At 37.8% G+C, this 27,071-nt stretch overlaps 1 protein-coding gene and 1 long non-coding RNA gene across 14 annotated transcripts in view; one reads left to right on the top strand and one right to left on the bottom strand.

Moving 5' to 3' along the window:
* The window catches only part of ndrg3b (ndrg family member 3b), a 158,582-nt gene that overhangs the window by 71,910 nt on the left and 59,601 nt on the right, over window positions 1–27,071 (top strand). For all 12 annotated transcript variants that reach the window (XM_005161986.4, XM_009296689.3, XM_017353522.3 and 9 more), the window contains 2 exon segments: window positions 673–754; window positions 8,336–8,368. In XM_005161986.4, coding sequence (XP_005162043.1) covers window positions 695–754; window positions 8,336–8,368 — 93 coding nt within the window. In that variant the 5' untranslated portion in view covers window positions 673–694.
* Window positions 20,729–26,893, bottom strand: LOC141380592 (uncharacterized). Of its 2 annotated transcripts, none has more exons than XR_012398878.1 (3): window positions 25,717–26,893; window positions 22,593–25,571; window positions 20,729–22,323 (listed from the first exon to the last, which is right to left on the bottom strand). It is a non-coding gene; the product is annotated as an uncharacterized lncRNA (long non-coding RNA). The 2 variants fall into 2 exon arrangements; XR_012398877.1 differs by having other exon boundaries at window positions 22,311–22,423; window positions 22,495–25,571.

The following is a 27,071-nucleotide window of genomic DNA, read 5'->3' as shown; positions in this document are numbered from 1 at the left end:
ACTTGGTAAAAGTATTTGTATGCTGTGATGTCCTATTATAGTTGAGTTTTCCCTACATTTCCTCATCCAGTTCATTCCCAAAGGATAAAATCAAGTCACCCTACATGTTTTTTCTCTTTCAAAATCATGTTAGACTAGGAAATTAGTCACATTACAGCTGGAAAATTAGTTGCCAATGCATCCCTTGAAGTATGCTCAAAGGAACCATGCGTTTAATACACCGGCCAAGCATTCGTATCTGCTTTTGCTCGCTTTCTTTCTGCACAAGCACAATGATATTTTAACTTCTGAAGGAGAACAGAAGACACACAACCTTTTTTTTTTTTGTGACACCAAGCTTCACCAAGTCACCCAGCGACCATTATAACCGTGACATAAGCCTACATAATGTCCTTACTGAAACAGTTGCATGCATTGACCTTCAGGATGACCACGGAGAGTTAAATCATGAATTAAACATGCGCTCATCTGAATTCTGTTAACAAGGACAATGGCGGTTATTACACAGGGTGTTAAACATCAATTCTCTCTCTCTCTCTTTCACTCTCTCACACACGCTGTGCCCTGTTTACTGTAATCCTGTATTCATGAGCATTTGGCTGGCAGGTCAATAAATCAGCCCTCACTGTAATGATGTACTAATCCATTCCTGCCCTGTCTTTCTCTTTCTAGTGACGGGCAGCTGTCAGGCTTGATGATGGATGAGTTACAGGATGTGCAGTTGACCGAGATCAAACCCCTCTTGACGGACAAGGTGAGTTTACACACATCATACAAGCATCTTATTGCCAACGTCAGCATTTCTCTTCTCCGTCTTTAACCGCGATTCGACCCTCCACTCCAGTTCTTTCACTCTGATTGGCACTACTGGATTGGGGCTCATCAAAGTGCTCGTCTTAGGGCCTGTTCCCTTGGAGACCGAGCCGTACCGGAGCAATGAGATCAGAGAGATGATGTATGAATGTCCTCAGATCCTAATCTCGCAGCTGCTGATATCACTAGCAGCAATGAGATGGTGTTAGAAAAATCTTCCTGACAGAGGTCAAGAACAAGAGATTGTTTGTTTGTTTTTGCTTGGATTAACCCTGTAAAGCAGAGAAGAGTATAAACTGAGCTCGGAGCCAGCTCCAATTGAGTGGGATTTGAGCTCCAAGCGAGATCCTAGGGGTTTTGTTTGTTTAATGTCTTGTACATGACACTGAGTTCAATATTGTGCATTATTAACGTCTACACCTACCCCAACCGTAAACCCTACCTCACATTAACCTGATGTGTTTTATTAACATCTACACCTACCCCAACCCTAAACCCAACCTTACGTTAACCTGATGTGTTTTATTAACATCTACACCTACCCCAACCCTAAACCCTACCTCACATTAACCTGATGTGTTTTATTAACATCTACACCTACCCCAACCCTAAACTCTACCTCACATTAACCTGATGTGTTTTATTAACATCTACACCTACCCCAACCCTAAACTCTACCTCACATTAACCTGATGTGTTTTATTAACATCTACACCAACCAAACCCTAAACTCTACCTCACATTAACCTGATGTGTTTTATTAACATCTACACCTACCCCAACCCTAAACCCAACCTCACATTAACCTGATGTGTTTTATTAACATCTACACCTACCCCAACCCTAAACCCAACCTCACATTAACCTGATGTGTTTTATTAACATCTACACCTACCCCAACCCTAAACTCTACCTCACATTAACCTGATGTGTTTTATTAACATCTACACCTACCCCAACCCTAAACTCTACCTCACATTAACCTGATGTGTTTTATTAACATCTACACCTACCCCAACCCTAAACCCAACCTCACATTAACCTGATGTGTTTTATTAACATCTACACCTACCCCAACCCTAAATTCTACCTCACATTAACCTGATGTGTTTTATTAACATCTACACCTACCCCAACCCTAAACCCTACCTCACATTAACCTGATGTGTTTTATTAACATCTACACCTACCCCAACCCTAAACCCAACCTCACATTAACCTGATGTGTTTTATTAACATCTACACCTACCCCAACCCTAAACCCAACCTTACGTTAACCTGATGTGTTTTATTAACATCTACACCTACCCCAACCCTAAACTCTACCTCACATTAACCTGATGTGTTTTATTAACATCTACACCTACCCCAACCCTAAACCCAACCTTACGTTAACCTGATGTGTTTTATTAACATCTACACCTACCCCAACCCTAAACCCTACCTCACATTAACCTGATGTGTTTTATTAACATCTACACCTACCTCAACCCTAAACCCTACCTCACATTAACCTGATGTGTTTTATTAACATCTACACCTACCCCAACCCTAAACCCTACCTCACATTAACCTGATGTGTTTTATTAACATCTACACCTACCCCAACCCTAAACCCTACCTCACATTAACCTGATGTGTTTTATTAACATCTACACCTACCCCAACCCTAAACCCAACCTTACGTTAACCTGATGTGTTTTATTAACATCTACACCTACCCCAACCCTAAACTCTACCTCACATTAACCTTATGTGTTTTATTAACATCTACACCTACCCCAACCCTAAACTCTACCTCACATTACCTGATGTGTTTTATTAACATCTACACCTACCCCAACCCTAAACTCTACCTCACATTAACCTGATGTGTTTTATTAACATCTACACCTACCCCAACCCTAAACTCTACCTCACATTAACCTGATGTGTTTTATTAACATCTACACCTACCCCAACCCTAAACCCAACCTCACATTAACCTGATGTGTTTTATTAACATCTACACCTACCCCAACCCTTAACCCAACCTCACATTAACCTGATGTGTTTTATTAACATCTACACCTACCCCAACCCTAAACTCTACCTCACATTAACCTGATGTGTTTTATTAACATCTACACCTACCCCAACCCTAAACCCAACCTCACATTAACCTGATGTGTTTTATTAACATCTACACCTACCCCAACCCTAAACTCTACCTCACATTAACCTGATGTGTTTTATTAACATCTACACCTACCCCAACCCTAAACCCAACCTCACATTAACCTGATGTGTTTTATTAACATCTACACCTACCCCAACTCTAAACCCAACCTCACATTAACCTGATGTGTTTTATTAACATCTACACCTACCCCAACCCTAAACCCAACCTTACGTTAACCTGATGTGTTTTATTAACATCTACACCTACCCCAACCCTAAACCCAACCTCACATTAACCTGATGTGTTTTATTAACATCTACACCTACCCCAACCCTAAACCCAACCTCACATTAACCTGATGTGTTTTATTAACATCTACACCTACCCCAACCCTAAACTCTACCTCACATTAACCTGATGTGTTTTATTAACATCTACACCTACCCCAACCCTAAACCCAACCTCACATTAACCTGATGTGTTTTATTAACATCTACACCTACCCCAACCCTAAACTCTACCTCACATTAACCTGATGTGTTTTATTAACATCTACACCTACCCCAACCCTAAACCCAACCTCACATTAACCTGATGTGTTTTATTAACATCTACACCTACCCCAACCCTAAACCCAACCTCACATTAACCTGATGTGTTTTATTAACATCTACACCTACCCCAACCCTAAACCCAACCTCACATTAACCTGATGTGTTTTATTAACATCTACACCTACCCCAACCCTAAACCCTACCTCACATTAACCTGATGCGTTTTATTAACATCTACACCTACCCCAACCCTAAACCCAACCTCACATTAACCTGATGTGTTTTATTAACATCTACACCTACCCCAACCCTAAACCCAACCTCACATTAACCTGATGTGTTTTATTAACATCTACACCTACCCCAACCCTAAACTCTACCTCACATTAACCTGATGTGTTTTATTAACATCTACACCTACCCCAACCCTAAACCCAACCTCACATTAACCTGATGTGTTTTATTAACATCTACACCTACCCCAACCCTAAACCCAACCTTACGTTAACCTGATGTGTTTTATTAACATCTACACCTACCTCAACCCTAAACCCAACCTCACATTAACCTGATGTGTTTTATTAACATCTACACCTACCCCAACCCTAAACCCAACCTTACGTTAACCTGATGTGTTTTATTAACATCTACACCTACCCCAACCCTAAACTCTACCTCACATTAACCTGATGTGTTTTATTAACATCTACACCTACCCCAACCCTAAACCCAACCTCACATTAACCTGATGTGTTTTATTAACATCTACACCTACCCCAACCCTAAACTCTACCTCACATTAACCTGATGTGTTTTATTAACATCTACACCTACCCCAACCCTAAACCCAACCTCACATTAACCTGATGTGTTTTATTAACATCTACACCTACCCCAACCCTAAACCCAACCTCACATTAACCTGATGTGTTTTATTAACATCTACACCTACCCCAACCCTTAACCCAACCTCACATTAACCTGATGTGTTTTATTAACATCTACACCTACCCCAACCCTAAACTCTACCTCACATTAACCTGATGTGTTTTATTAACATCTACACCTACCCCAACCCTAAACTCTACCTCACATTAACCTGATGTGTTTTATTAACATCTACACCTACCCCAACCCTAAACCCAACCTCACATTAACCTGATGTGTTTTATTAACATCTACACCTACCCCAACCCTAAACCCAACCTCACATTAACCTGATGTGTTTTATTAACATCTACACCTACCCCAACCCTTAACCCAACCTCACATTAACCTGATGTGTTTTATTAACATCTACACCTACCCCAACCCTAAACTCTACCTCACATTAACCTGATGTGTTTTATTAACATCTACACCTACCCCAACCCTAAACCCAACCTCACATTAACCTGATGTGTTTTATTAACATCTACACCTACCCCAACCCTAAACTCTACCTCACATTAACCTGATGTGTTTTATTAACATCTACACCTACCCCAACCCTAAACCCAACCTCACATTAACCTGATGTGTTTTATTAACATCTACACCTACCCCAACTCTAAACCCAACCTCACATTAACCTGATGTGTTTTATTAACATCTACACCTACCCCAACCCTAAACCCTACCTCACATTAACCTGATGTGTTTTATTAACATCTACACCTACCCCAACCCTAAACTCTACCTCACATTAACCTGATGTGTTTTATTAACATCTACACCTACCCCAACCCTAAACCCAACCTCACATTAACCTGATGTGTTTTATTAACATCTACACCTACCCCAACCCTAAACCCAACCTCACATTAACCTGATGTGTTTTATTAACATCTACACCTACCCCAACCCTAAACCCAACCTCACATTAACCTGATGTGTTTTATTAACATCTACACCTACCCCAACCCTAAACTCTACCTCACATTAACCTGATGTGTTTTATTAACATCTACACCTACCCCAACCCTAAACCCAACCTCACATTAACCTGATGTGTTTTATTAACATCTACACCTACCCCAACCCTAAACCCAACCTCACATTAACCTGATGTGTTTTATTAACATCTACACCTACCCCAACCCTAAACCCAACCTCACATTAACCTGATGTGTTTTATTAACATCTACACCTACCCCAACCCTAAACCCTACCTCACATTAACCTGATGCGTTTTATTAACATCTACACCTACCCCAACCCTAAACCCAACCTCACATTAACCTGATGTGTTTTATTAACATCTACACCTACCCCAACCCTAAACCCAACCTCACATTAACCTGATGTGTTTTATTAACATCTACACCTACCCCAACCCTAAACTCTACCTCACATTAACCTGATGTGTTTTATTAACATCTACACCTACCCCAACCCTAAACCCAACCTCACATTAACCTGATGTGTTTTATTAACATCTACACCTACCCCAACCCTAAACCCAACCTTACGTTAACCTGATGTGTTTTATTAACATCTACACCTACCCCAACCCTAAACTCTACCTCACATTAACCTGATGTGTTTTATTAACATCTACACCTACCCCAACCCTAAACCCAACCTCACATTAACCTGATGTGTTTTATTAACATCTACACCTACCCCAACCCTAAACCCAACCTCACATTAACCTGATGTGTTTTATTAACATCTACACCTACCCCAACCCTAAACTCTACCTCACATTAACCTGATGTGTTTTATTAACATCTACACCTACCCCAACCCTAAACCCAACCTCACATTAACCTGATGTGTTTTATTAACATCTACACCTACCCCAACCCTAAACCCAACCTCACATTAACCTGATGTGTTTTATTAACATCTACACCTACCCCAACCCTAAACTCTACCTCACATTAACCTGATGTGTTTTATTAACATCTACACCTACCCCAACCCTAAACCCAACCTCACATTAACCTGATGTGTTTTATTAACATCTACACCTACCCCAACCCTAAACCCAACCTCACATTAACCTGATGTGTTTTATTAACATCTACACCTACCCCAACCCTAAACCCAACCTCACATTAACCTGATGTGTTTTATTAACATCTACACCTACCCCAACCCTAAACCCTACCTCACATTAACCTGATGCGTTTTATTAACATCTACACCTACCCCAACCCTAAACCCAACCTCACATTAACCTGATGTGTTTTATTAACATCTACACCTACCCCAACCCTAAACCCAACCTTACGTTAACCTGATGTGTTTTATTAACATCTACACCTACCTCAACCCTAAACCCGACCTCACATTAACCTGATGTGTTTTGTTAACATCCACACCTACCCCAACCCTAAACCCAACCTTACGTAAACCTGATGTGTTTTATTAACATCTACACCTACCCCAACCCTAAACCCAACCTCACATTTACCTGATGCGTTTTATTAACATCTACACCTACCCCAACCCTAAACCCTACCTCACATTAACCTGATGTGTTTTATTAACATCTACACCTACCCCAACCCTAAACTCTACCTCACATTAACCTGATGTGTTTTGTTAACATCTACACCTACCCCAACCCTAAACCCAACCTTACGTTAACCTGATGTGTTTTATTAACATCTACACCTACCCCAACCCTAAACCCAACCTTACGTTAACCTGATGTGTTTTATTAACATCTACACCTACCCCAACCCTAAACCCAACCTCACATTAACCTGATGTGTTTTATTAACATCTACACCTACCTCAACCCTAAACCCGACCTCACATTAACCTGATGTGTTTTATTAACATCTACACCTACCCCAACCCTAAACCCTACCTTACATTAACCTGATGTGTTTTATTAACATCTACACCTACCCCAACCCTAAACTCTACCTCACATTAACCTGATGTGTTTTGTTAACATCTACACCTACCCCAACCCTAAACCCAACCTTACGTTAACCTGATGTGTTTTATTAACATCTACACCTACCTCAACTCTAAACCCAACCTTACGTTAACCTGATCTGTTATATTAACATCCACAGCTATCCCTACCATAAACCCAATCTCACAGTAACCTGATGTGTTTTATTATCGTCTAACACTTGTTTCATGACCCTTTGAAGACTCTTACCTTTGGGCTCACCCCTGTTCTATGGCTCTCTGCCCTGCCCCCACTTGTCACCACTACCAAGCCGGCCAATCACAGATCTTGTGCTTTGCATTGTTCAAAGTGTAGTTAAGAGAGGATTGTGTCAGGGTAAAACAAAGGATTTCCAATTAAGCAAAGACTACGGTGGACCTACCACCTGCACATTATGCAGAAATACAATTTGACCTTTAGAAGTTGATGTTTGTTATGTTGATACTCTGTGGTCAGAGTTAGTCTGTTGTTTGCTTGAGAATTATATTACCTGCCACTGCTGCTAATGCCTTGAGTCTTGCATTATCTGGTGTTTCATAATAATAATAATAATAATAATAAAAGTAAATAATAATTCATTTTATTTGTAAATGGCGCCTTTCTGGACACCCAAGGTCACCTTAAAAGCATCAACAGCCATATCTGAACAAATTAAAACAATTAATAAAACGTTGCCAAACAAGATTTCAAATGCATGTTAGGAGTTGCAGGTACACACACATCGTGAGTATAAAATAATATGATGAAAAATAGTCAACAGAAAGTCAGCTTAAAAAGATGGGTCTTGAGAAGAGATTCAAAGTGTGGAGACTATCACTGCTCTTTAGATCCAGGGGAAGCGATATCACCAAATGACACAGCTGATTTCCCTCTCTCTCTCTCTCTCTCTCTCCGCTTTGTCTTTTCACACAGAATGGACAGAACTTCCAGGACTTTGATTGTCAGGTAAGAGTCTTTTTATATACTTCACATCACCTCTTGAAGCATTCGCTCGCAATCATTAATCTACTCTTCCTGCATTATTGCTAAATTCCCAGCATAGTGTGATGGTGAAAGATTCCTGACCCCTACTTCACTGTTGAGCAGAGAAATTCACTCTGGACTCTTTGTTTATCTGTGGGTGTGTGGGAGGCTTTGTGGGTGGTGAGTTGAGCTGAAAGAGAGCAAGGCTGTCGAGATTCAACAAGGTGCTGGAAACTTTCCTCAGAGATTTTGGTTCAGTAGATTTGAGCTTTGTGACATAATGCAATATCCTGGAGGAAGCAGCCCTCACAACGGTGGTTTCATTGCGCTCAAACAAAATGGATGTGGTCTGCAACAATACTTAAGAAGACTCGGTTGGAACTAAATCACTCAAGGTTTGCCAAAAAAAATTAAAAAATCCTTCACACCATTATTATTGCAGCTTGAACCATTGATTCAGGTCAGGATGGATCTGTGCTTTCATGTTGTTTTCACTAGGGTTGTCATGGTATCGAAATATCAGTATTCAGTATCAGCGAAAATGCACAGTTCACAGTACCAATTTTGGTACCAAAGCAAAACTAAAAAAACTTGCTAGTTAACCAACTCACTGTGTTTATTAGCAAAGTTGAGTAACATTAAAATGGTTTAAAGTCTTATATTTCTGCTACACACCTAAGGAAACAGATAATTTCGGTTTGTACCTCTGTGATGACACTGTTTAATAAACAATTTATTGAATCTGTTTTATCCTTATTGTAACTTGGTATGGTAATCTGAGTCTTTCAAATAGGGGAATTACCAACCTACGTCACACATGATGTCTCATGGGTTCAACTGCGTATATCAAATGCATAAAAGGTCCGGTTGCAATAGCAAACATGTTGTGTTGTGCGGTAGGATGCCAAAATCGAATTTTACAGTCCACCAGACTGCTTTTAATGTCTATGGCGGACCTCTTTGGCTAACAGCCATCAGAAGAACTGAATAGGGTGAGGACCTAATTAAAAATGCTGGACTCTGCAGTTCTTATTTTATATCAGGTCAGTTCACGCTATGCTGAATTATACACATTACTCATTTTTGATGGCAGCCATGATTTCAGCAAAAACAGTTAAATATGTTTATTTAAACTGTGGACACTGAATGCTTAGAATGAAATGTAAAAATCTAAGTTCTTATACCCTGCCGCACAGGTATAGTTCATTGTCAGTCTGCAGTTGTTTTGTTTTTTGATGATTGCCCAGGCTTTGTACAGTTCCGTCTTATTTCGTTGTCTTTGGCTAGACAAAACCTTGTTTTTTAACACTACAAAGTTTTAAAACTGGTAATCATGGAGCATTATTTCCTGCTCATGAACACACAGAACAAAGTTGTAGGCATCCAAAGACTTGTAGCCCTTTTAACTCTTCTCTTGTAAAATCACTTGGAGCTTCAATGAGATGGTTGTATATTTGGGGCTGGATGCTTGGCCATTTCGTCTTGTCCAATATTTATTGGGAGGGTGCTATCGCAAATGGACCTGTCAGATGAACGCTGCTCAATTTATTGTTAGTTTCACACAATGACTGAGCTTATCACTGGGTGACCAGCTATTTTAATACGCTGAAAGCATTATGTAAATAATATATGTAATATGTAATCAATATAACTTATTTCTAATACAACAACAAACTCTGAACCAAATCGAATGTCATTCCCTCGCTGTAAATGCTAGCGTTTTTTGTGTTTTTTTTTTTCTTCTGCAAACATGATGCACTCGCATCCTGAATGTTTACAAATGGGTAATTCATCTATAGAACAGGTAGCCTTGTGATGGTGGCAGGCAAGATTATCGGTTTTAACCAAACTCGTCCAATGGTAATTTACCATATATGTGTCTTAAAGAGAGCTCGGGGTATCCTATGCACCCTGGATCACCCATTGTATTCTGTGTTTCAGCTGCTGCTGTCAGGATGATGTGTTAGAGTTCCTATATTCAGGACAAACAGAATTAGAATTTCTTTTATTATGTTGGCCATTATGTCATTAAATGAGTCCAGCGGAGAGGGAGATGCACCTAAAATTGATTTATTGTTTTATGGTAATCATTTGCTAATGTGTAAATGGAACTTCCCCTGTGTTATGACACCTCGCTTCAATTTTACTTTCCCCTATAAAAAAGTTGAGTCTTAAGGCCTGTGCACACCAAGACATTTTTTGCTTGCGTTTTCCGTCGACGTTTAACGTCTCATAACTAAATAAAGGGCGTCAATATGCGTGTGCACACCAACGCGCAAAACGCCCGGCGCAAAAGCGTCATTTAAATAAAAAAATACGCCTCATGCTCATTTTTTTGTTTTGACACGCGGCGTCAAAACCTTCTCCACCAATCAGATTGGCACCTTTGTTCACATGCACGGAGCTGCTGAAGTTACCGTAAACAGCACTTGGAGGCGCTCAAGCGCAAACCTGTCATTGCGAGCGCACATTGAAGAAAACTGGTAAACAATAATAATTTCTTCATCGCTAGAGCTGGAGCTGCTGCTTGAACCATCCTTGCTTGTTCGAGTGACCAGTAAATTTAACAACATGCGTGTGACTGTGAACTTCTGCTCCTCCACTTGTTCTGTGTTATAACTGGGTGTCAGAAGCTTATAGTTGTGCAGCGCCATCTAACGTCAAAAGAGTGATTTAGCATACTCTTCTGCTTGACGCCAGTGAAAAGCGCTTTGGTTTGAACACTGAAAAACGTCTCGTAAAACGCTGACGATAAACGCAAACAAAAATACGTTCCGGTGTGTAGGAGCCTTAAGTCATTATCCTCATGCTGGGCATTTCAGTTCAGAATACAGTAATTCAGTGCTGTGCTACTGAAATAACAGCTTTTTTGACAATGCTGCAACTTCCTGATCTGATTATTTGAGTGTTTTTTTTTTTTACAGCAAATATCGAGACTATGCAGTCTAAAGATTATGCAAACCTTTTCCCATCATTGCGATGTGCCTGTTTGAATTGTTGATTTAGAGCGCAGTCACACTTAGCTATCCAAACTCTGCCCAGGCTCTTTTTCTGGTTCGTTTGAGAAGTGTGAGTGCTCTGAATCGAGCTCAGGCACGGTTCACTTGGCCTGCCCTGGCCTGGTTGGAAGAGGTGTGTCAGAGTGCAGTTCCCTTGGGCTTTGGCACGATATGCTTGGAGTGTAAGTGCAAAGCGCGCCTGAGCCCAAAACTGAAGACGAAACGTCACTTTTAAGGGACTGCCTTATATGAATTTATTATCATACTATTGTTCAATGAACGCAAACTGTCATAGTTTATTAAAGACGTAAACCATAAGGGCGCATGGCCCATAAAATGCAAGTGTCATATTCAGATGCAATGTGAGTGCAGGCCGTCGGGGCAAAGGGGGACAAGCGTGCTTTGGCATGGTTCAAGGAAACCATACATTGTGTGCGAATATGCCCTTAGGTTGCAACTCTGCTGCTGATGTCCTCTGTTGCTGCTCCTGGTCATCTGCTTTAAGATATCATGTGATTTGGTTTCAGAGAATCTCCGCTGCAGACCTCTGTTGTAACAAGGTCATGGTTCATGTTTTTTTTTTCTTTTTTTTTTCTTTTTTTTTCTGTTCAATTCATTTCAGTGTGTATTCTCCTGACATGGGCTCTCAAGGCCTAAGAGGTAATTAGATTTTTTTTCCCCCAGACAACAGCACATTGCTGTTAGTTCTACTCACCAGCTCTTCATTATTCAGTGTCTTCTCTCCATTCTCCATTATCTCGAAGCTGGTCAGATTGACACTTGAGCCCCAGTAGGTGTAGGTCAATTGTAGTCCAATTTCACCCAGGAAAAAGCGAGTCCTATTACTAGGAGACAAGAAAAGTTCTATATATCATTTGTACAATTTCTTGCCTTTAAAATGCATGAGGCTAAATTTGCATGCTTTAATAAAGGGTCCGTTCTTCTCCCTAAAAATGGAATTAATAAATTGCCCTCATATTGTTCCAATTCTCTCAGATCTTACTCAGATTCATCTTCAGAACAGAAATTAAGATATGCAAGATGAAATCTGAGAGCTCCCTCATCCTCCATAGATGTTCAAAGTCCCATAAGGTATCAAACAACATCCTTAAAACCTTGGCCATAGTCTGCTCAAGCTCATGCCATCAGGGAGCCTGAGGAGCAAATCAGTGCGGTTTCGTGATAGTTTTCATCCTGTCATTATAAGACTTTTGAGTTATACCGTATCTTAAATACTGTTGAATAGCTAAATAGTTAAATTAGCACAAAATATCAATATTATATTATATTATTATAATAAAATTATTATAACTATTATAGCAAACTCTCCAATAGTTATTTAAGTAGTAATTTATTTCCTTCTGTGATTTTTATGTATGTTTTTAATTGGGTTATTTTTTATATAACTATATTTTTATATATGCATGAAATTATAAAGCTTATTTATTATGTTAGGTTTCTGTAGTGTTTTTTATGTTCCTGTTGGGTCTGATGCAACATAATTTCGGTCTGCATTATAATTTATTGTGATGTTTTGAATGACAAAAATAATTAAGGAAACTGAACTGAACCGGAAACTGAAACTGAGACCACATGCCTTAAGTCAGGGGTGTGTAATCTCGGTCCTGTAGGGCTAGTGTCCTGCTGAGTTTAGCTCCAACTTGCTTCAACACCTGCCAGGAAGTTTCTAGTATATCTAGTAAGAGCTTGATTAGCTGGTTCAGGTGTGTTTGATTAGGTTTGGAGCCAAACTCTTGATGACAACGGTCCTCCAGGACCGAGAGTTTGAACACCCCTGCCTTGATTATTATCAATCTATGAAAATACTTTTTGTGCACACACAAAGCAAAAATGGCAAGTTTCTTCTCAGTGTCAGTGTATTGTGCGTATTTACTAGCACTGACGTAGAACATAATTTTCATTTTTGCCTAAACTTTTAACTGCTCTGTAAATATAAATTTTAAGTTCACTTCATTGACTTCATTGCCTTAATTCAATTAAGTAATTTTAACTTAATTATTTGAAGTAATTATTTCTCACTAATATATTCAAACTATACCTTGCTTCACTTGTAGTCACATTTACTTGGACCATTTAAGTTTTGTTGACTTAACTTTGATCTGTAATTTAAGTAAATCTAAGAAGAGTTTTTTTAATGTTATTTTTACAGAAAACTCACTCTGAATATCACACTAAATCATGTTTCCCTAATTTAATTGTGTGCAAAAAATACACACTTTTTCCAGTTTGACAAAGAATGCTGGGAACTAAAAAATCTGCACGGTTGGGCGAACCTATTCAGTTTAAGTTCAGCCTAATACAATCAAATTTTCAGTTCATGTTACTTGTTTCTATTAAAAACAATTAACTTTTAATAGAAAATGCAAGTCAAATGAACTAATTTAAAGGTCCGATGAAATTAAAGTTTTTTAGATGTTAGTATTAGTATTGTTAGTAAGCTAGTGTGCAGCACAACAGTAACATAATTCACGTTTACGAGATATAAAACTGATATAAACATATAAAGCTTGCAGTTAGTCTCTTACACCTAAATGGATCAATGGTTTTATTTACGGCTCCTCAAATCATAACCAATCAAATACTCTTTAGTGTCTGACAAGCCCCGCCCCCTTCAGGACGCTTCTCATTTGTTTTTCATTTGATGCACTTGAGCTCAATCGCTCTCAATAGCAGGGCTGTGGTAAATCAAAACGTTATTGGCTTTTTTTTTTTAAGGGGAATAGCAACACTGTCCCGCCCTCTCTGCATGTTTCTGTTGAGGTATCGTCAAACATGGAATAAAAATGCACTTTACGGGACTTTAAAGATCCCCTATTATACATTTAAATAGGGTCATATTTTGGTTGTAAGGGTCTCTGACAACATACTGATATGCATGCAAGGTCAAAAAACACTTTCATGGTCTTACAATATGAATTTATTTTTACCCAATCATCCTAGCGACTCCCATATGAATCGATCAGCGATTCATTTGCTCCCAAACTCCTTCTTAGCGCGAAGCTAATCTGCGCTGATTGGACCGATGACAGCCTGTTGCGATTGGTCGACAGCATTCAGCGAGGTTTGTAAAGCCCCCTGGTCGCCAACATTGGTATTGGATTCGATCGCAGCGGACGCCTGAAACACTTTATAGTAAACTTATTCAATAGTCTTATTCAGCCACTTTACCTCTGAAAGCAGTATAGTTGAACACCAGCATATTGCTCTATTCTTAACAATGACACACATTCAGTATTAATCCACACAGCAGCAAATTAAACTATTCTAAACCTTGCCCACTGCACAAGTGTAGAATCAGCTGACGGTGACCATAGCAACAACAAACGGCAGTAGAATGCGAGATCACAAACGCATTTAAATTCGTAAACAAATCGGCATGCGTCGCGTTTTCAACGTGACATTAGATGTGATATGAAAATATAAAGACTTAACCTGTTACAGTGCAAGCGGTACAAGTAACAAAAGACAATTAAATATATTGCAATATAATTTGCAAGCTAGAGTAAACAAGGAGACAAGCCATTTCATTAATTATCTTTCATTTTGGAGCTTTTCTTCGCTCTCAGCTGTTGATCATTTCTTTTTGCAATCATTGCTGTGGCACCTCTTTCGTGAAGTGTAATATTTTCTCATGGCTCTGCCCTCTCACTGCTTGCCCAATGATCGCATCCCCAGCCAGGTGGTTGTAGCGCTCACCAGCGCTCCTCCTCAGCGTGCAGCAGCCTGCCTTTGTTTGACTTTGTGCCTTATAAACTGGCCTTATTTTGCAAGAACCCCTGGTGTATTGTCTGTTAATTACAAAATGAAGGAAGAAAGTAATCCATGAGCTGTGTACTAAAGTTTCTGTCGAGCTCTGTCAAAGTCTCATACATCAGTAGTCTTTTTCGATCCTTCCTTTAACAAATGAATGAATCGCCCATTGTAAGCATGTAGATTGCTGAAGCACTTCTTTCCCTCACACTTCTAATAATTTCCAGGTAAGCACAGCGTTTTCATGAATCATGATGACAGAATCTGTCTTCGCTGCTGTGTTAGTGGGCGGGGCCGCAGGTTTAAATTGTCTTGGGTTTGTGCGCACAACAATTGGGTGGAGCTTATGTTTCGTTGCAATGTCACGGCGAAACGGCTAAAGACTTTCCATCAAGATGATTTATTCGAACCACTGTGAGTCGTGAGTTTTAAAAACTGTCCACTTTCAGATTTAAGTCTTAAGCCTGGTTTATACTCGATGCGTCTGCTTGTTGGCTTGAGTGCACGCGGCAAATGGAGTTTAAAAATACTGAATGATATTAATGATATGACGTAGTTTCCGAAAGTTTCTACTTTGTTTATTCGTATGATTTTAAGGTCAGCTTCTTTTGACCGCCCACTGTCGGTTTAAAAAATATCACGAAGGCTAACGCGGCGGGTAAAAAGCCTCGTCCGTTTTGCGAGGTGCACATGCAGTCCGCTGAGGTGCGCGATGTTGCGCCAGGCGGAAGTATATATCCAGCTTTAGCTGGATATTTCACTTTTACTTAGAACTGTTACACACTACATGGAAGGTCATTTTCAAAAACCCATAATAGGTTTTAATTTATTAAATTAATTAAATAACGTTTAATAAATATTATTGCACTGCACTATCTTACAGTGTGTAACCGGTCACATTAAAAATGGGCATATTTTGTTTTTTTGCATAGATATTATTATTATTATTTTTATTATGAAAACAATAGAAATAACTGCAGCCTAAATCCCTGTAGCGCTCCCCCTTACCCATTTAATATTGAAGTCTTTCTGCTCCTGAAGTATTAAAGGGTCTCATTTATCTACTCGTCCAGATGAAGCCAGTTTAGAGTATTTTTAGAGTGTGGTGATCTGGAGAGTAATTTATCGTAATGTGCAGTAGTGAGGATCATGCCAGCACTCGCATATATAAATTCATCCTCGGGCCGCAGAGACGTCAGGTGGTTGAATGGATCGACATCTCAGGAGAGAATTACATCACACATTCACACACCTGAGAGAGGATGCTGAATGTGTTGGCACTAGTCATATGACTGAAATCTAGACAGGAGAGCATTGACTAGAGTCAGGAACCGTAGGGCTGTTTGTATTCCATGTTGCATTGTAAAAGTTCTTTTTTTCTATTGTAGCTGGTAACTATGCAACAGGATGACATGATCTATTACATAACAGTCTCTCTGGACTCCGTAGAGAAAGAGGAAACCACTGCCTGAGCAAACTAGAGCAATTCTTTTAACCGTACGCTCTGCTTGAGGAAGAGTTCAGGCTTAAAGGCTCCCGTAATGACTGATGACATTACTGTTTTGTATCTTTTATAATTCACAGCGTGCAAATGTTATTAAGAACAGCAGTTGCTATGGTGATGGCATGGATGTTGGCTGGTTAGTTGAGTGAGAGATGTGAATGAGACTCTTTGGATGATGTAATCTGACACCTGTTGGGCTTCTCCTGAAGAGGGCAGTGTAAATACATCTTACAGTCAAGCTGTTCTCATGTAACATGATGAACTGTGGTCGTGTGATTGAGTTGGGTTTGGTGCTTGTTAGTTCTGTTTGGTTTGTGTGTTTCAGATTTTTATTTTTATTATTATTAATACTTTTGGGTCTTTACATTAATCAAGTAGCAAACATCATCATTCAAGAATTATGTTCATGTCCAGAATAAAATTTAATTTAATTATCTTTCTTTCTTTCTTTCTTTCTTTCTTTCTTTCTTTCTTTCTTTCTTTCTTTCTTTCTTTTTTTCTTTCTTTCTTTCTTTCTTTCTTTCTTTCTTTCTTTCTTTCTTTCTTTCTTTCTTTTCTTGTTAATCTATTTATCTTTATTTATCTCTTTTTTTATTTATTTATCTTTATGTATTTATATATTTATTTGTCTCTTTTCCCTTTATTTATTTGTCTATCTATTTATTTAATTAATTATATATTTTTATGTATTTATTTTTATGTTTTTATTTTAATTTTTAAATTAATTTATATATGTATGCATGCATGTATGTATGTATCTCCATTTATTTATTTATCCCTATTTTATGTATTTATTTATTTATATTAATTTTATTTATTTATTTCTCTTTATTATGTATTTCTTTGATTATTTATCTCATTTATTTATCTCTTTATTTATTTATTATTTATTTGTTTATTAATTTATTTGCTTATCTTTATTTATTTATTTGTCTTTTTATTTTTATGTATATATTGATTTAGCTTAATGTATCTCTTTTTTATTATTTATATTATAGCTTGATTTATGTATTTGTTTTATTTATTTATTTATTTATTTCTATTTATCTTATCTCTTTTTATTTATTTTCTTTATTTCTCTTTATTATGAATTATGTATCCCTTTGGTTATTTATCTCTTTATTTATTTCTATATATCTTATTTATTTCTATTTATTTTAGTTTTTATTTATTTAGCTTTATTTATTTATGTCTATTTAAATAGATTTCTTTCTTTCTTTATTTATTTATCTAATTGATTTTTATTTATCTCTTTATTTTATTTTATTTATTTCTATTAATTTAATTAATTTATTTATTCATCTATATAATTTATCCTTTTATTTGTTTATCTCTTATTTATTTGTTTCTCGTTTATTTATTTATTTGTCTGTTTGTTTGTACTTAAAACCAATAATTTGTTCATACATTAATAACAAATGGCCAAGACTATAGGGGATCTGTATACAAGAAACAATAAACCTTTATAAATTTGCCAACTGGTGACACCAGATTGCCTTTGCTCGCTGTAGAATCAGTCTAAGATGACAGAAGTTTTTAATGCAGATACATTTTTCATAAAAAAAATGATTATAATAATTATTCTAATTTAAAAATTTCCTGCTTTTGTTTCTTCGTTTCTGAAGAAAGAAAGAAAAGTTAGTTATTTACGAAAAATGTTGCTTGAACCTCCAAATTGCAGTTTCTGGCTAGCTTCAAATAGCTCCAACCTGAACCCAGCTAAGAAATAATGAGGGTCTATTGAAGATATTAATCATTTTCTTAAATAAAAAAATAAATAAATAAAGAATGTACATATACGCTACCAACACTCCGAAAACAGCACAAAGTCTTAGGCAATACACAATACTCAAATTGTTCTTTCTTTTTTAGACGTGTGTAAGTATAGTGTATAGACCGTCATATTGGGGTGATATAAACACACACAGTCCTTTTTTTCAGTTTAACAGACCAATTGGAGCTGTTTTTAGATCGACCGCAACTTGACATAGGAGTGCGGTCACCATATCCTCAGTTTGTTGTTTCACGTCCGCCATTTTCAGCGTGTGAGTCAAAGCGATATCTCTAAAGGAACACCCTTGCTCTATTTTTAGGTGTAAGGCTCATTGGGCTCAACACAAGATCAACATTCACCACATGATCACTGTAATCAAAATTATTGTTTGTAAGTTTGTTTGTAGGTAGGTTTGCAAACGTGTACTTTTCATTGAGTCAACCTTAAACTTTTTTCTCGCGGTCACAGGAGCTCCCGGTGATCTTAACTAGGTGCAGCTGAAAAGTGGGAGCTTTCTGTCAGGGTACACACAATGGCGCTTCCAGCCGGCAGCTGTCCGCGACGCCCAGCCACGATTCGGGAGACTTTATATTTCTGCCGTGCCACAGAGCTTCATCTGAATAGTTTCATATTAAATAACATCCGAATGTGTGTGTCTGGTGTTCCGTGTCGTGGCTCTGAACGGCGCATTTGGGGCCTCGTGTACGAAGACTTGCGTGGAAATCATACTAAAACATACAAACATACAAAACGCCGAATCTCACGCATATTCTTTTGTACATCCGAATGAACTTGAAACTGAGCGCAACATGCACGAGCACAAAACCCCTCCCTGCCTCCTCCCCCGTATGAATATGCTAATGACTCTACTTTGGCAAAACCCAATGAAAAAGCAATGGCAAAATCAAGCAAGAAGAGAAACTGAACAGAATGTGAATTGGAGGTGCTCTTTTCGGAGGTAGACCGGAGGGAAACGGTGTTATTTGCAAGTTTGTCCTCCGGAATTAACAACAAAAGAAAAAATAGAGAGGGAGAGTTTAGCTGATGCGGTAACCACAGTTGAGTCTGAACATCGCACTGTGTGGATTTTTTACTGCAATGTGCGTGCAGTAGATCGCTCCCATAACATTGGGAAAAACGGCGTCCGCTGCAAATTGCACTTTAATGTTTGGCTGGTCAACTGTATGGTATGGAAACCTTATATACCTGCTAGATGAACTCGTCTCATACAGCTGCCATTGCAAGCCTCAAAGACACTTTGTAGAGTGAAATTTAACACAACTGCCTCTAGGAGTCGTGGAGCTGCGCACATTCCCACGTTCATTACATCGTTAGTAAATCCAAACGTGAGCGATTCTAAGCGTAAAACTTGGCGTATGCAAAGTTTTTGTGCGTACGCAGCGTTAATACATGAGGCCCCTGGTGCCTCAGTCAAAGTTTCAGTGTAAACTTTAAAATAGCAGTTGGCTGAAACAGTTGGCTGTAAAACTATACAAAGACACATGATTTTGTAGTGTCTGCTTGGTCTGTGTCCGAGTCGTACATGTACGGCTGAATGCTGGTCCTCTCACTCCTTCGGAGTTGCTTCTCTTTCTGTGTCTGCCTGTCTTTTGCCAAAGCAGAGTGGGGGAGCTCTTGGCTCCGCCCCCTTGTTATGTTGGGCTGGAAGTCGAAACTTATTTTCATGTGAAGCAACACGCCCCTAAAACAGCGAGCTGTGTACACACCCCTAAAACAACACTTTTTACCACATTATAATAAAAAGTTGTGTTGTGTTGTGAACTGAACCTGAACTGGCACACTCAGAAAAACCATAATATTAATATTAAATCATAAAAAAGGGTAAACTATGTGCCCTTTAATTTAATAATGTGCGCATTTGTAAAGCTGTTGTTGGAATGTTAATTATTGTGAAAATCACTGTACAAATACACTTGAATTGAATTGAATATACTTTTCAACATTAAAAGCGCATCTAGCCGACTGGCAATAGTGTACAGATTTTTTTTTTGTCTTTTTTTTTTTTTTTTGAGGGAATATGGCTTATAATTTTGTAAGGTAAGATCCAAGCTCCTGCATCGAAACTGCAGTTTGAAAGTTCAAACTATTAAGCACCATGGAAGTTGCAAAAAAACATGGCAAAAAATATTGCATCGTTTTAACTGATGACAGAAATTTCTTGTAAGACTATGGTGGTTAACAAATATGTTTGTTTTAGAAGTGCACTAATTCACTAACGGTTCTTGTTTATAAGCCCACATTGGTTGTATAAGGATGGTGGCGTTGGGTCAGATGGCACACCGGATGGCGGATGTGTGTAGTCAGGCATGACACTCACTCTACCGGAAAAGGGCAGGCGCAAGAGATGACCATTTACTCTCATTACCGTCATATCTGCAGTTTGCTCCAGTTTGTTTCTCTGCTTTGCTTGTACACACACAAAAACAAAAACATGTTTACGGTTTATGAGTTTAATCCCTGAAAGCAATTATGTAATTCACCAAGCTGGGGATATAATGAGTGCAAAAGATTTATTTCTACAAAATGCAGCAAGTCTTGAGAAACTTATTGAGCGTTTTTTGTTTGTTTAAAATTGTGTTTTTTTGCAATTTTGAGCATCCAACTATTATTATTTAATTTGTTAGGATTGTTTTGAAAACTTTGATTTGACAATGATGCTATTTCTTTCACTCAGCATAAATTTTGGGATTTTTTTTCCCAAAAGCTTGACTTCCAGCTATAAAGTTAATTAAATAAAGGAAAACAAAAATAAATATTAGTGTGTTATATTACATAGTATATTTAAATGATTTGTTCACATTATCAATTAGGGCTGTGCGATTCAATCAAAATCGAATCGCAATTTGAAACGTTGCAATAATTTAATCGCAAGAGGCTGCAACATAAAACATGTGTAGGGCTGATAACCATTTTCAAGGCATACCGCGGTTTAAGTCAAGGTTTTAAAACTGCCAAAATATTCTGCTATACTGTTTCTAAGGTATTTGTAAGATTTTTTATTTACCTTTTTTTTTTTGTTTTTTAGGGGAAACAGTATCTCCAGCAGAAAAAAATATGTAAGGTCAAAGTTAAATTTTAGTGTCTCCCGTAGGTGAAATTTGTTTTAAAAAAAAGGTTCTGCTGTACATAGACACCAACAAGAAAACATATAACATACATACAAATTAAAAATCTGATCCTGAAATACCTCCTAATATAAATACGGTTTCATAAAAACAATAATTAAAATAAAAGACAATGCGTCCCCACTGCCCTGTTATGCCAACCAATGCAGTAATCCTAATCTTTGACCCTCTTACCCTACTTGCTTATTGATCAATTTAATTGAAAAAAGGAACAAAATAATGTTTATATTTATTATACATGAATAACGGGTCGTGTATCTTCTGCCAGAATTCATCAGCTTATGCTTCAAAGACCGCACATGCGAAGAATCAGATGAAATCTTGTTGGTTTGTTGAATTGTGCACAACCCAAGAGAACCAAGTGTCTCAATTCCCAAAATTCTTGCCGCTCTCATCAGGTTATTTATTTGGGTTTTAATTTTTACTGTCAGATTTCCAAACTAAACAATAATTCCATATCTTTTTAAATAGACTCTATTGTTGCTTTATAAGAAGTTAGCATTATGCTGCTACTCTGAATAATCTGAGTCTTTGTAAAAAGTGTAAGCGCTGATGAATTCTTACACAAAGACTTGATACCTGAAAGTGCCAGTTAAGCTCACAATCAATATTCACTCCAAAATAGTTATATAAAGCAGCCTGCTTAATGTATTTATCATAAACCACAACAGAGCTCCTATCGCTTACTGACCTGGGGTGTATGATGACCTCCTCCCTTTTCGTAAATGGCCATTTCCCAGAAACTTAAATGCACTCGGCAGGTAGCATCAGAAAGCTGTGTGTTATTCCACATGTCACAAAATGTGGTAAAAATCCTACACGACGGTAAGTTTGATTGTGGTGCTAACATGTTTACACTCGCTGTAATAGTTAGTTTAATACAAACTAACTTCGCCATCTGAATCAACAAAGACCACTGGTCGCTAACTTACCAAATCTGTAGAGACAGGACAATCAACAGCAACTACAGCTGCGTCTTTATTAAGAGGAGAGTAGCAAATCTGGATCTCACCATTTCCAGATGAGAAAAGCTCTGGGGTAAACAATGTTCCTTAGACATGTATTTCTGTCACACGTCGCATGCACTGATCCACACGAGAGTCCAGCTGCGTTCCCATAGAGAGAAAATGAAAACAAAACCTTCACTGCAGCAAATTATAAAACCAACACTGTACGCTTGTTTTGACAACACAACGTGGCGTCTCTCTGCCGTCTGAACACTGTTACATTAATGAATATTAATGAAGTTGCACAATAGAGCACGCTGATTGGTTTGAATCAAGTCTTACTCACGCATTAATGCAGCACACTCAGAGACGCAATAGGGCACTCTCAGGTACAGATGTCCAGTCTACACGCTGGAATACACGCTAAGATCTCATGGCCGTGACGCAGCTTCAAAAATTAGTCTCAAACCGGAAGTACGAGTTTGCTCGAAATAACACAGAAACAACCAATTTTCACTTTTTAGTGAAATATATGTGTCCTAAGTGTTTTTAGCAGCATGGGACACATATGACTGTCAACAGCTCAAAAAAATATGCTTTGGTGTTTCGTGATCCTTTAACATTCATTTCCAAATAGTGGTCATCACACCAGCTGACAAACCATTCGACAGCTGCTTTTGTGAAAAGGTAAAACAGTGTCATCAGAAAATGTAAGAATATATTGATTTGTCTGCTGACTACTGACTAACGCAGTGATTTGTATATAGGGTGAACAAAAATGGTGAACTTACACACCCTTGTGGAGCCCCTGTACTGCTTGTTGCTACGCCAGATAACCCTGAATGAAATTTTACTTGTTGTGTCCTGTCTCTTAAAAAAGAATAAAAGAATTTTGTATTATTTTTGATTATGAAATGTATAGTTGTATGCTAATGTTTGCCTGAATTTAATCTGCAATTATTGGTATTGGCTATGTAGTTTATGAAGTTGATCAAATCCAGCTAGATTTGACATCACGCTGTTTCGTTTACTGCAATAACAAAGGCAACACTATTATTCCTGCTGTTCTACCTGCTGGATTAGCATTTTTATTCAGTATATGGATAATATTTTAAATTAAAGTGGTGATGAGGTTTTAAAATGTATGGAAAGAATATTTAAAAAGTTCTTAAAAGGTATTGCATTTCATACTCTTTTTCTGTATATACACTGTATATTAAATCTGGTTAAACAGCCTGAACCCTTCACATTACAATCAGCAATAAACATAAGATTCATGCATGAAAACTAGTTCTTTTATGTTTAATAAATGCATGTTGTAAGTCTGCATGCAGCTGTGTTAAATAATCAGGATCTCAGTATTGACTTCTTAAATATAAAAAATAATGGACCCAATCAATACTGACCCGAACAAAGACCAGCTCAATAGTTTAATGTGTGTTTTGGCATGCTTTTTGTCTGATATTGATTTTGACCATTCTATATACAAGATCAGAATGTGTTTTACATAATATTTAAGATAACCAATATATTAAAGGGATTGTTCATCGTAAAAGTTCAATTCTGTCATCATTTACTTATTGTCATTTCAGTTTCTTTCAGAAGAATGTTGGAAAAAAGCAGCCATTGGAAAAAATTGACTACCATTGTCGTTTTATTTCTTGGTCCTACTGTATATGTCAGAGGCTGCTATTTTCTTCAGAATGTCTTGTTTCAGCAAGGTTGAAAACTGCTTGATTTACTATGAGGAAATGTTAGTTTTTAGGTGAACTATTACTTTAAACTAATGTTAACAAATGATGTGTGTGTTTATGTGTGTGAGGGAAAAGAGATGCAAATATTGTACTAGTGATGCATGCTGCCCTCTGTGGGTCATGATTAACATTGCGTTCTCTTTCAACATCACTTTTTTCATAGTTGTCAGACAGTGAAGAGACAACCTGACATTTTAATGTGCAAGATCAATGTGTGTGTATGTGTGTGTGATCTGGAGCATCCTCAACTGCAGCTGTGGCAGGATACACCTGCTGCTTGATGTGGCTGAGCTTAAGCTCGTATACAGTTATTCTGATCAAGGGTGTGTTCCAGCACTAGGGTGCACACGCGTGGGACGCTGCACGGGGTCTTTCTTTAAACCCATCGGAGGGAAACCCTTGTTCCCCCACTCACCCACTCATCCATCAGAACCTCAGGTGCATCCTGGGATAAGGTTACAACATCTGAAATGTCAAGGGTTAACTCGTGTTTTTGGGTTACTGTTCAGAGTATGTTCAAATGATTAAGGCAGGATTGATTTTGAGTTCAATTGAGTTTTTATTTTCGATGTGCTTGGGATCCAAGGCTTATTAAAGAGACAATGCACATAAAAATCATTGACTTGCTTTTTTGTGCTTCAAAATGTTTATGAGTTTCTTTTTAACACAAAAGACCATATTCTGAAAATGCTGGTAACCAGCAGCCAATAAAGCCTCAAAAAGTTTTTAACGAGTAAGAAAATAGTAAATTATGATTTTTTGGGGATGGACTTTGCCTTTAATAGCAGTTTACAAACTTTTTGAACTTCACATTTGGAGTGCTTGAAAATTTGCATAGTTAGAAAATGTAAAATGAGTTTGGTTTATTTAGTTGTCCTAGAGCAGTGGTTCTCAAACTTTTTTCATCAAGTACCACCTCAGAAAAAAAATAGTCTCTCCAAGTACCACCAAAATGAGCAGTACTGAAATACAGTAAAGTAGTAGGCCCAGTAAAGCAGCTACAACTCTGCACAGTTAAAATAACGTGGCAGATTACCTCAGAAATATAGGCTATATGTCATATATGCATATTATATACATCATTTTTAATAAATTTTGAAATATGTAGCACGTACATTACATGTTTAATTCCTCCGTGTACCACTAGAAGGAAGCCTGCGTACCACTAGTGGTACACGTACCACAGTTTGAGAACCACTGTCCTAGAGTATCCCTGTTGATCTTTTTACCATTACTTTTTAATATAAACATAAAACATAGCACAAAACAGCTTTCACTAAGGTTCTTAGTCTATACTTATTTTCTTAGAAGTCACAGCTGCTGTCGATACCATTAATCTTTCAATATTACTAAATCAACTGGCCTCAATTGACCCTTCACTAAGTCCTGTCTTCCTTAGTTATTGTTGCTGCACCTGTGAAGCTTTCGTGCCTGCAACGTCTATTACATTGTGTATGCGCCAGTGTCAGACATTGCCAGGAATATAATTAGTCATTTTTGGCAAACAGGTGAGATATCAGAGAAAGCCAGACAAAAGAAGACTGCAGTATTGAATCCAGGGGTATATTTACGACATAATAGGGAACCGATTAGAAAATAACTGAATCAAAATTAAAGCTAGGTTAGCCTAGCTGGCTCATATGCTAACCATTCAACAGCTCAGTTCATGCACAGCAGGAGAGGTGAAATTAAAAAATAATCGAATAATAACAAATTAAACCGTGATTTTTTATTTATTTATTTTTTTTTGCCAAAAAGCCTGATAGATTTATTGTTGTGCAATGAAATATAGCGTTACTAACTGATGAGGAAACGCGCATGGAAAGTGCTTCTACATTATTCATTTATAGAAAGAACAGCCAGAAAGAACAAACTGATGGATTTGTTTTGAATATTAACATTATTTACCCATAACAATGTACACCTATCACTGTCTGTGTGTATGTTTGTTTGCTCTTTATACCGTTTCTATTTTAATTTGCAGTTAAGTGGAAGAAATAAATAAATTGAAATGCAAATTAAAGTGTATAGCAGAAGTGAACAAATAGATTTTCCCTACCAGCAAATATTAATCCAACACCAAATTTGAAAGCAGACACTAACCCGCAATAACATCGTCACCAATGACTAAATCTCCAAAAGACTGCCGAAAACATCTGTGAATTATAGCTCTGAAATGGACATCGAGGCTTATAAATTACTGAATAACAGCTGCAGATGAAGTATATTGATCGCAAGTGCTCAGATTGTGATCACGTCTGGATATTTTATTTTTTTTTTTCTGTCTGTTGATTTGTAATTTCGAATATTTGTAGCTTGAAACAGATAGAAATATGACTGCTTAAATACGAAGGCTTAAACGGAGCAGTGCTCATAATATCGAGCGAAAAAAGAAAAGAAAAAGACAACTGTGAAACATAACCTGCTTTGTATTTTTGTTGGAAAAAAAGTTTAGATCTGTTTAGGAGGTGTGTGAGTTATTGCCGTCGATCTATCACTGAATGTTTCAGAAATATCGAAACAAAACCAACTTACATGTTACTCCGCTCCTTTAGCCCCCCTCACAGAGTTTGATCCACACTGGCATTTCTCCTCTTGGGTTTTAGGTTTTGAAAAGAGAAAAAATTCTACCACACTGTCCAAACTTTTAGGATACCGGGTGTCAGATTTGTGCACAATCTATATGCACAATGCTTTGGCCAGTTTCCCTCGCTCTAAAGCTTGACAGAGCTCCTGTGCGTAGCTACGGTTGCTAAGCCACGGTTGGTGGGTGGCGGTTTTTAGGTGTGG

Source organism: Danio rerio, chromosome 23, assembly GCF_049306965.1.
Source record: "Danio rerio strain Tuebingen ecotype United States chromosome 23, GRCz12tu, whole genome shotgun sequence".
Taxonomy (NCBI): domain Eukaryota; kingdom Metazoa; phylum Chordata; class Actinopteri; order Cypriniformes; family Danionidae; genus Danio; species Danio rerio.
Note: the sequence above shows the minus strand (reverse complement) of the source record. Positions and strands in the feature narration are given on the sequence as shown.